Here is a 10,984-nt window from a genome sequence, read left to right on the forward strand (position 1 = left end):
AACTCGAGATTCCGTTCTTCACTCCAAGCTTGAGGACGTCTGGGAGCGAGATTATAGCCAAAGGTTTTATTTAAAACACCATTTTTACGTGAAAAGTAAATATATTCGTTCGTGTTATCTAAAAACGTGTACCATACAAACATCGAATTAGTGAACTACGAAGTTTTATTAAGGCAGCGTAAAGTTTAGACGTGTTTAAGCGGCAAAACGGACAAAGTCGTTACCTTGTCTGGCAACAAGCGCATTCGCTAGCTGCGTCTTGTCGTTCTCTCGTCGACAGTCGTCTATCTCACGGTTTGTCGATTTCGTCTCGTTTTTTCTTGCTTTCGCCGCCCTTTGTCTACCGTGCAGCCCTGCTTCGTCGCCTCGCCGCCTCGCCGCCTCGCACGACAAATCATGGAGGACCCCAACGGCAACGACTCGGAAATGGCCGATACCGAAGAGCGGGCAGGGGCTCGTTTTATTTATACTGCGGAGGAGAAGGCGCTCCTCCAAGCGCTCGTAACGAAACATGCGCGAGTTCTTGAAAACAAGAAGGCAAATAACTACTCGAAGGAGGCTAAACTTAAAGCTTGGGAGAAACTCAGCACCGAGTATAACAGCCAGCCAAACGTCCGCCCACGAAGCGCTAAGCAACTCAAGAAGCGTGGGGAGAACGAAAAATCCAGATACAAAAAAACCAAGTCCGACGAGACGAGAGACATCCACGCCACGGGTAAGTCGACAATTTGCATATTTGGTAAACCGTTCCCGATGTGTAAAAAGTAAACATCGGAGAGAAGTCCTTTCGACCAGAACAATGCTATGTGCACGACGTTGTGCTCCTTTCCGGGTCTCGTATAAAACGAATTTTCAAAACGAGTTGTTCAAAGCTGTAGCGTAGCAAAGTTCGCTTCATACGCATGCAGCCGATCCAGGTTCGATCCAAAGTGGGCCTACTTCTTTTCTTTTTTCTTGACATATTTTTTTTGTAGAACATTTGGCGTTATTGACATTTTTTTTTACAATCGTCACTGAAAACAAATGAGGTCCCCGCATCTTGCCGGAAGCCTATTCTATCGAAGTGCCCAGCATTCAATTGCCCATAAGAAGGTTCCAGGTGGGCCTCCACTGGGTTGTGCTAGATTTTCTCTTCGTTAGGTTCGCTTTAGTCCCCTTAACAATTGTTTTTATCTCGCACGGAGGCGTTTCGAAAATTCAGTGTGCTCTTTGAATTGTTTGTCCCATACATTGTTCACTCTCTCCAATCTGAGCTTCAAATTCTTTGGTTTCTGTCACAGGAGGTGGGCCACGAACAAGCCGGCCGATGAGCCCCTCACTCATTCTTGTGGGAGCGGCGGCAGACCACATGGAGACGGTGACAAATCTCTGCGGCAGCGACAGGGCAAGAGACCGGCCAGTGCTGTCGCTGCCTCCGGCTGCAATGTTTGAAGCAATGGTGCGAGGCACTGAAGGCAATGACAATCACGCCTGCTGGAACGACGTGCCAGGTAACTGGGGGCTTTTGGATTGGGACAAATTTGCACCAACATGTCGGGGATGGGTACCGTGAGCCGTAACATGTCTACTTGTATTTGCGACTTGTATCATTTTAACAGCAAATCTGGAACAGAAAAAAAGGCACCGAAGCCTTTTTCTTTTATTGCTCGGCAACGTCTACACTATTGTACATATCTTCGAAGTTCCAAAATTGAAAATGCGAGCAGTGGGTCGTGACATAGTACTGATAGTACTGTGAATTGAAACCAAAACTAGTGGTTAATAGACCTGTTGCAAAGCGTACAGCGCCACGACGGCACAGAATTTTGGGAAGACTCGGTACAGATCACGTACCTTCTCGTTGCGCTTCCGCGACAGCGAGTGAGTCGTGGCAGCTGCCACCAGCAGCAGTCGCAGCCATCCGCCATCCCGCCAAACCGTCGTTGGCGGCGTACCGTATCTGTGGCAGTGGGCGCGTTAAGTCGGCGCTCTTTTACTCCTCCTACTCCAAGTGCAGCAACTAAACGGCGCATAGCGTACAGGAGCGCGACACACCGAGGCTGCGTTCCAAACCTACTCGAATGGATACGAGTTACCCTGGCGGATTATGTCACGCGACATCAAAAATAGAGAAACGCTGGACGCGGGTAGGTTTTCGACAACCACCTTTACCCTACACTCTAAAAAAAAAGGGAGTAGTACTTCCTCCCTTAAAGGAGGAACTCGCATGTATCATATATTGCTCTACAAATGGAGGAAATTTTCCTACTACAAAACGGGAGGAAATTTCCTCCCCTAGGAAGGGAGGAAAGTTGCCACCTATTTTTGCTCGTGGAGAAAACGTTCCTCCCCTAAGAAGGGAGGAAAATCGCCACCTTTTTTCGCCCAATGGAGGAAACTTTCTCCCCTCGTGTAATTCATATAACTTCCACCAGATGGCGCTCAAAACAGAAAAAAAAAATGTTGGTGGAGTGCCAATTTGTTTTCCAATGTCCCCCGCCCTTGAACGCTACATGGCAAATACAACACCGAACATACAGAATACACGAAACACAAGGAGAACACCCCACAAACGCAACAACGCACCGACACTGAACCCCCACCCCCCTCCACGTACGCTAACTTCGCACTCTCTCTATATATGGCAGTCTTATTTTTGAATCCGAATTGGCCGGTGACTGCCATCATTTGTCGCATAAACACGGAGAGACGGAGCGAGTGTTACTCGTACTTCATAGATTATTTCACTTGTCTCTTGGAATAGCCCCTATCTCTTAATTCAACACCCTGATCAAAGCAAATGTAGATCATTAGGTTAATTAACTAAAATTTAATGAATATATTTTTAATAAGTTCGAAGAATCATGTTGGCAATGCAGTGTTGAAATGCAGTACACTGGTGCTAAAATTTGCCACCAAGCTATAGCTTGATTGGAGTGTGCAGTGCCAGTGTAATCAATTTTAAGTTTCGGCGGGGGAATGATTAATTTTAATTGTTGCACAAGAATTTCAAGGAATTTTTGAAACAAAAAATATTCCTGGTTTTAACAAGACTCGTTGCAAGAGCAGGGGACATATCTTGGGTCACGCTTCGTCACCCGTAAAAGTGAAATTTAATATTGTTTTAATTTTCTAACCTGGAGCGTTCTACCTATAAATAGTAAGTGCCGGGAGCGATAAGGACCCACGAACCATGACTTTGGTATCACAACCGCTTGAAAACATCATGCTGCCCAAGTCAAAAAGTTAAAAAGCCCGTGTTGAGAGTTTTAGATCGTTCAGTCACTTCCGCAACTCTATAAGCAATCCATTATGGGTATGGCCTCCGCTATATCTACCGTAGCGGAGCCGTGTTTTCATGTTTTAGAGGACGTTTGCAACCCGTTGCAGAATATAGCGTTACGAGAGCTAACGCAATGCAACTATTTTGGACACTAAAGCTAAAATAAAAGGTTGTACAGCAATTGTTAGTAATATTCTATTCATGTCGCTATCTAAATAGAATGTTAATAGTAAGCTTATGTTCATCCTTGCTTCTTTTAAAAGTAAGTCCAGTACATTTGCGACGAGCAGACTTGAGATCCACGTTGTTGACGCCGGGTGAACTTGGTCGTGTGCTACAGCCGGCCAGCGCTCGTTTCGCGACACGAGAGAAACCGCGCGATAAGGGACTAAGTGGGCCGCATAAAAGAAAACAAAAGTGCGACGGAATTATTTGTTCACTTTACCTTCTTTTTTTTTTTTTTTGTTGCGAGTGCGTTATTTGATATGTAGCACACAGTAGCAGGAGATGCCGCACAAACTAAAAAAGCGGCGGTGAACCGTCCGCTTGGTTGGATCATCCGTTCCTTCAAGACCGCAGATCCGGCCTCCCTCCCCCCCTTCGCCCCGCAACCAGAATGGAATGTCTGTACTACCCTTTCTTCCAAGTGGACTCTTCCCGAATGAATTGTTGACCTTGTCTCCCGGATTTGTTGCTTCGTTCCTTCGCCGAATCGTCATTTCAGCGTCCTTTCTTGTGCGGGGATCAGGTTTAAAAAAAAAAAATATATATCGCGTGTTTTCGCAAGCCGGTCGTGGTCCCGATGTTGACGGACTACGACGTGTGTCGGACGGCAGTCGCTCGCCGCATCGCAGTTCTCGTTCCTATCGACTGGATATGCTGTTCTGTTTTACACAGAACTGAAATAAACGCTGCACGGATTACCTTTCGCTGTATATGGTACGTACGCTTTATTTCAAGTGTATATGTTTTTCGCGGAGGTGACGGGGCTAGGAACGTATAGACGTGTCGACTCGAATAGAGCAGCGATCTTAGCAACAACGTGATTAAAGAAAAAAATGTTCCACGCTTATGATGATTATTTCTTGTGCGCCCTACTTGTTACTGAAGTTAAAGCCAATAGGCAGGCGAGCTGGTTAAGGATAGATAGTTTCGAGTCTGTTCGTCCTTTTTTTGTTCCCTCGCTCCAGGTTCACTATGTCCACTTGTAATGTAGCAAGTAACGCGACGAAAGCGGTCGTACTTGCCATGCCAGTGATAAGTCGCCACCTGTACTTATCGCAGCTGTAAGGTTTCATTCACAATGAATAAGCGCGATCTCGAAGCGGGCACATACGGCGTGATTCTTGCGAGACGCGCGCCGCGCTACGCGCCTCGCTTTTTGGTTTGTTAAACTAGTGTACCTCCGCTAGCCCCCGCAGCTCCGCTTTTTCTCTCCTAGCACCGCGCATGGGCAGTAGTGGGATTGATCTAGGTGACGGTAACCAATCCCTTAAGTTGCCGTCACCGCCATTGAACATGTTCGCGGCGGCAGCGGCGGTTCGAACCGCCGCTGCCGCCGCGATCATGGGGGAGGAAATTTTCGTCCCTTTTTCAAGCGCCACCAGGTTGCGCTGCATCTAAATCGGTGAAATGGAGGAACGGGTGCAATTTCCTCCCTTCCGTAGGGGACAGGGAGGAAAATCACTTTTTCCTCCATTTCTCCTCCCTTTTTTTTTAGAGTGTAGAGTTAGATCGAGTAAGTTTTGGAACACAGGCTTTCCCGCAACACATCGTAGGATAGCGGTGGCGCAGCAGGCGTTTGCGACTTTTATTCAAGCGCATGCCCGCATAAAGCTTTATGCCTGTGGTGCCAGGAACGCCATCCAGATTCGGCGACATTCGGGCATGTGCAGTTTCGTGGCTCCGGGTTCGTTCCTCCGACATTGCGTCAACCGCATGTGGCGACGGCAACAATCATAAAGAAACGTACGTCGCTGACGTTCGCGACAAAGCTTGAAATCATCCGCCGCGTTGAAAAAGGAGAAAAGAAGCCCAGCATTGCCGAAGCGTACAACATACTGCGAAGCACTTTGAGCACGCTGCTGAAGACGAAAAGTGACATCAAACCGAAGGCTGAACAAAGCAAGCACTCCAGCGCACGCCGTGTTCGGACACCGGCCTTCGAAAAGGTGGAAAGATCACTTCACAAGTGGTTTATGGACGCAAGGGCTCGGAACATTCCGGCGTCAGGCCGATGCTTCAACAGAAAGCAAAGGACTTCGCGTTCATCCACCAAGCACAAAACGTCGCCGCAAGTAGCGGGTGGCTGCAACGCTTCAAAGCCTGTTACAACATTGTCGGGAAGACGGTCTCACTTTTACGCCGCTACTGCAGTGCAATCGACGGTAGTGATCTGGCGCTGGTGGACTGCTTGGAGACAGTGGAGCCGGCCGTAATAAGGCATGCGGTCAGCTCCATGCAGCAATCTACGCTGCGGCAGTTTTTTTCGTCGGAATAAATAGTTCACCTTAACGCTTCACGTGAATACTATACTTCGTTTCAACTTCCGTCCGAACGCAGCCAAAGCTACGTGTGGCCGGAGCCAATCACACGCCGGCAATTGGTCACGCGATCTCGCCTGCACTTGGTATCGCTCCGCTGCGCCGCTGGCCGTCCGCGCCGCCCGCGCTCGCCGAGTATTTCGTCTGCTACGGGTGTATCAACGAAATCGTCTGCTACAGGTTTAAAAAGTGACCTTTCACGTTCTGAAATTAAGTCGCAGGGGATGTCAGTATGTATGCTGGCCGCTGTGTCCGAGCTTTCCACCTGTTCGGCATTTCGGCATAGTTTCGAGATGTAAGTAGACATTGCAAGATGCCCGACGACCCGGCCGTTGATGTTTCCTTGTATTGTCTGGATATACCAGGGCTCGAGCCACAGTCCTTTCTACCAGCTTCTTGGCGTACAATGTGATCGGCAGGTAAAGGGGTGCCCTGATTTCGCTGTGTATCAGGGAATTGTAGTGGCCTGGACGCTTTTCTTGTTTACAAAGCATTTGCGGTACGACACGGCCGGAGTCTCCTGCAGAATTGAAAAGTAGACATTCATCACGACCTCTCGCGCCTGACGCCCGGACATGCCTTTGCGAAAGGACATTTTGAAGAGACTCGGTGAGGAAAGCAACAAACAAGCAGCGAAGCACATGATTCGGCAATTACAGGAACAAAATCAAAACTGAGCGCTGCAGCCGTGTTGCCAGCGGACGTACGTTTTTTCACCAAACCACATGTATCTACATATATTAATAAGAGCTTAAACTTCAGATATTTAATTCCTTTAGTTGCAAATCATTCTCAGCAGTACACATCTGGAATATTGTTCAGCGTTTACGCACAAAAAAGTTGTTTAAAAGGAATTACTTTTGCGGACTACTTTGCGATGCGTAAAAATGCTCTTCTCGAAGTTGCGAAGCGTCCGTCAGCCTTTGGCTGCGCTCGAACGGAAGCTGAAACGAAGTGTAGTCATTTTTTGCCGTTAGCCTTTCACTGATTAAATCGCGCTGTGTGACTTTGTATATCGAATTTTGATTATATCGAACTATTTCACGGTCCTTGCACTGTTCGATATAACGAGGTTTGACTAATTTGCCAACGCCTAGCTTTGAACATTTCTACGAAAGGCCCATGTGGCTGTTGGGCCTCTTCCCCTGTGTACTTGCTCTTCCCCTAGCACTCACAGTGCCAATGTGTTTTGCACGCCCAGATGCTCCTGATCCGTCCGCCTCACCTCTCCAAGACAGCAGCGTTGGAGCTGCTTGTGTGACTCCGCCGGCAAGGAGCATTACCTGCCCCCGTGCTGAGCTGCCAAGCGGGGCATCCAGAAGAACTGGAAACCGCATCGCAGCACTGGAGCGGATCATGGCTCCCGAAAAGGAGGCCCGTGTAGACATCCTCGAGAGGGAAGATCGGCGGAAGGAGGCGCAACATTTAATGCAAATGCGCATACTCCGCAACAAACTTTTTGAGCAGCGACGACGCGGACGGGCAGAGTTCCAGCTGCTCCAGCTGGAGAGAGAGATAAAGGTGGAGCAGCTGGCAGCCCTGCGCTGCAAGCTGCAAGGGTGTAGAAATCACAATTAAATTTGGGTTCTTTCAGTTTAAAAGCATTCCGAGGATTTATTTTATGTGCGCTACATTGTAGTGAAACGATAGAACCTAATGTGTTTTGCATATTCGGAAGTTGAATGAAACAGCACACTACAATTGAAGGGAAGGGTAGGTCTTTCGTTAGCTCTGTGCTGGCCACAAGTCTTTCCCAGAATATGTTAGATTGACCAAATACGCGGAATTGGATTTGAAAATCAATTTATTCGAGCGCTTACTACTGAATTCGTGTCCGAGTATTTGCACGAGTCAGTGACGGGTCAAGAACAGAGTACAAGCTGGAGATGAGAAGTAGGATGGAAGCTTTAAGTGGAGAGGAGGTTTCTCCTCTCCACCTCAAGCTTCTGTCTGCTTCCTCCTCTCCAGCTTGTACACTATCCTTGACCTGTCATTGACTATAAACATGTGCTACTGGTTGAATATCCCTATTGGAAACACAGTGCGATGATCTGTGTGCGTTTCAGCGAGCCGTTGATTATGTCGACAGGGTCTGGAGGTGATGGCAGTACATGAGGACGCAGCCGCCTCCGGCGTCGGGGTACTGGTGGAGAGGGTAGAGCAGGTGGGCATGGCTCTTTTCGCAGCAGGGCCAGGTTGTGCAGTGCAGCACAGGCGGTGATGATGAGGGCTGACCGTTCCGCCTTGTACTGTAGCCGCATGTCCAGGCATGGGAAGCGTCGCTTGAACACTCCAAATGCCCGTTCGACCGAGTTCCTTGTTTTTAGGTGAGCTGCTTGGTACCTATATGGTGCAGCATTGGTAATGGAAGCAACGTTGCAAGATAAAGGTCTTCAGGTGTAAAAATCGCCACTGCTGCAACCATCAGTATGGTTCAGCAACCTGTACAGTGCGGCCCATCCATGCTAGCTGCATTTTCGGCATTTTCTATTGCTTACCAGAGGCTACTGTTCTGCATACAGTGGTTTTGGCTGGTGTTTTCTACATTACCGTCTTAATTTAAGTTCTTGGCCCTAGTCCAATTCTAGTGACAAAAAGCAACAATTGACACCGACTAACTGTGACGAGGAAGAACAACAAATGTTCTCGAGGAAAATAAAAATAGAACTAAAATGTTGTATGCTACATACTTTTGAAACAAAAATTTGTCCACAGGAAGTGAATAATGCCAGCTTTTTTTGCCATACAAAGGCTTAAAGGTCATGAATCTAGCTGTGACAAAGATTTGCAGAACTAATAGTAACCAATAGGAACACTGTGGCTACAGCATCACTTCTTGTTAGCTGTTCTGAATTTCATGCCATTATTTCTTTCAACAAATTAGTACATACCTGCCCTTTGGGCTGTTGGCTACACCTGGGCTGGTCAGGGGCGTCAGAAGAAATGACATGCAGGCATAGCCTGCATCTTCGAGCAGCAGGCCAGGGATGCGCCGATTCTCGTACAGGACCCTTGCACGACTGTTATCGAATATCCTGCTGTCATGCACGGAGCCTGGCCATCTAGCAACAAGGTCAAAAAACTGCAGCTGGGGTCCTGTGATGGCCTGTGGATAGGAAGGAGCAGTACAGGGATGAGCAGGTTGCCATGATATGAACACAAGTGCTCAAGCTGATATTTCTACTATGATTAGTATATTTTTGACAAGCGCATCTGCAAGCTTTGGAAATTAACTAGCATTTGAGTTCTCGCAGTTTTATGTGACGTAAGCTTCAATGTGGCTTAATTCCTAGGTTTTTCGCGCAGTATGATAGAAGAGAATTTGAGCACGGGATAAAATCTCCCTAATATTTTGTTCGAAAAGTATAATTCAAGGGGAAAATGCTATAAAACATGACCGTTTGCTATAAAATAACAAAAGCCACCTCGGCACCCAATTAAATGTATGTTTCCAAACACAATACATAATTCTTGGTTTTGAACCCTCTCTAGCTGGCCCACCACCACTCTGCACTGTCGCAGAGTGCAGATCTCTCTACAAGTTCTAGTCTATATCAGTCACAATATCGCCGAGCTTTCACGTACCACACCGGGTCTTGGCGTGCCGTTGTTTTCAACTTACTTCGCTGCCGCTAACAGCACAGACAGAAGTGAACTTACCTGCACGTTGAGGGAGAAGAACCCCTTCCTGTTCCTGAAGACTTCCCCATTGGGACCGCCAGGTCCCTTTATTTTGACGTGGGTGCAGTCGATGCACCCAGTCACACTGGGGAACTTCCCGATGTTGTAGAAATCCCGCATGACCTCGCCGCAGTCGCCCTCCGGGAAATCCACGAGGCGGGGGAAGAGAGTCTCGGCGAGGACCCGGGAGACGCGCTCGATTACGCGGCACACCGTCGGCTGCGACACGTTCACGAGGTCGCCCGTGACTACTTGAAAAGTCCCGGCGCCATAAAATCTCAGCGCTACGAGGAGCTGGAGCATCGGGGACAGTGGCAGGCCGCGACTGCTCTCGTTTGCTTCCAGCGGCAGGCACTGCAGGAGGCTTACGACTGTCGATTTTGTAAAACGATAGCGCACCAGGAACTCCCAATCGTTGAAATGCTCCAGCGGATTGAGCCGGTCCCGGCAACGTCGTCTCGGCACATCGACGTCCTGGTCAGGGTCTCAGTCGTCGTGAAGAACTTCGTCCGTTCTCAGCACGAAGTCGACGAAGTCGGCGAACGATGCGTCGGCCGCCATGACACTGAACGCACTCGAGTGACTCGAGTGGCCGTTCAAGGTAGCTCCGGCGCAGACTCGAGATCTCGAGTAAATTTTGGAGTTTCGAGTGGAGATTTGTTTATGAATCGCAAAACCACCCTCAAGTCGAGTTTCGAGTCGAGTTTCGAGTCGAGTAGCGTTTAAGAATACGGCGGTCAGTCTTGTTCATAACGATTAATCAGCCATAAAGTAAGAGGAGCTAAATAGACTTTCTCGGTCCGCGATAGTTTTCTAGAAGTTGTTTCATTCTGGTTCACAGCTTGTGCGACAGAGTACGATGAACAGCGGGATAAGCCTGCACACAAAGAACTGATCTACAGAAAGGCCATGCCTGACGCGCCGTAATAATTGGCATCTATCAAAAAGAAGCAACCATGCCAGATACCTGAAAGCTTGGGGTGGAGATGATTTTTCGCGCACAGCTTCTATTCAGTTTTATTCTGTTTGCGCAAGATCCGAACGCTAACAGTCGCCCGACGGGGGAAGCTTTTTTTGCGATCTCGACTGGTGCTAATGCAGAACGGATCAGTAACACCAGCCTAATAAACCACCACAAAATGAATGAGGTTCCTTTGTTACATTTTTGGCGGTAAGTACGTGTTGCACTTCTAAATTGCATTAAGTAATCTTTTCGCGTAGGTATGCAAAAAAAAACAAAAAAAACTGAAGGCTGCTTCAGAAAAAAAGTTGTTTTATATCAAGTTGTACATATCGGGAATCGCTGTTCTTTTTTAGTGATTGTCCTGATCTTTTGAAGCACAGTTGTGCTTGAAACATGTCGCCGCAATACAAGTTATAACCACCAAAATACACCGAGTAAGACGTGTATTAAAAACGGCCTCCGCAGAGCAGTGCAGAGGTTCTATTTGAGATAGACCAACGAATAGGCCGCTACGGAGCAAATGGTCAGAGAGAT

General features: G+C 47.9%; 1 protein-coding gene across 1 annotated transcript; it reads left to right on the forward strand.

Moving 5' to 3' along the window:
* Positions 1-216: 216 nt before the first annotated feature.
* On the forward strand, positions 217-7,383 carry LOC120842692 (myb/SANT-like DNA-binding domain-containing protein 3). The gene is made up of 3 exons (XM_040213857.1): positions 217-715; positions 1,281-1,490; positions 7,007-7,383. The coding sequence occupies exons 1-3, from the start codon at positions 397-399 to the stop codon at positions 7,381-7,383; spliced, it is 906 nt and encodes a 301-aa protein (XP_040069791.1). The 5' UTR covers positions 217-396.
* Positions 7,384-10,984: the final 3,601 nt, after the last annotated feature.

The sequence above is a fragment of the Ixodes scapularis genome, unplaced genomic scaffold (assembly GCF_016920785.2).
Source record: "Ixodes scapularis isolate PalLabHiFi unplaced genomic scaffold, ASM1692078v2 PGA_scaffold5__190_contigs__length_132052651, whole genome shotgun sequence".
NCBI lineage: Eukaryota > Metazoa > Arthropoda > Arachnida > Ixodida > Ixodidae > Ixodes > Ixodes scapularis.

Coding starts and splice junctions, on each gene's coding strand:
- LOC120842692 (XM_040213857.1), top strand. CDS start 397: ATGGAGGACCCCAACGGCAACGACTCGGAAATGGCCGATACCGAAGAG. Junction 716..1,280: donor GAGAGACATCCACGCCACGG/GTAAGTCGACAA, acceptor TTTCTGTCACAG/GAGGTGGGCCACGAACAAGC. Junction 1,491..7,006: donor CTGCTGGAACGACGTGCCAG/GTAACTGGGGGC, acceptor TTGCACGCCCAG/ATGCTCCTGATCCGTCCGCC.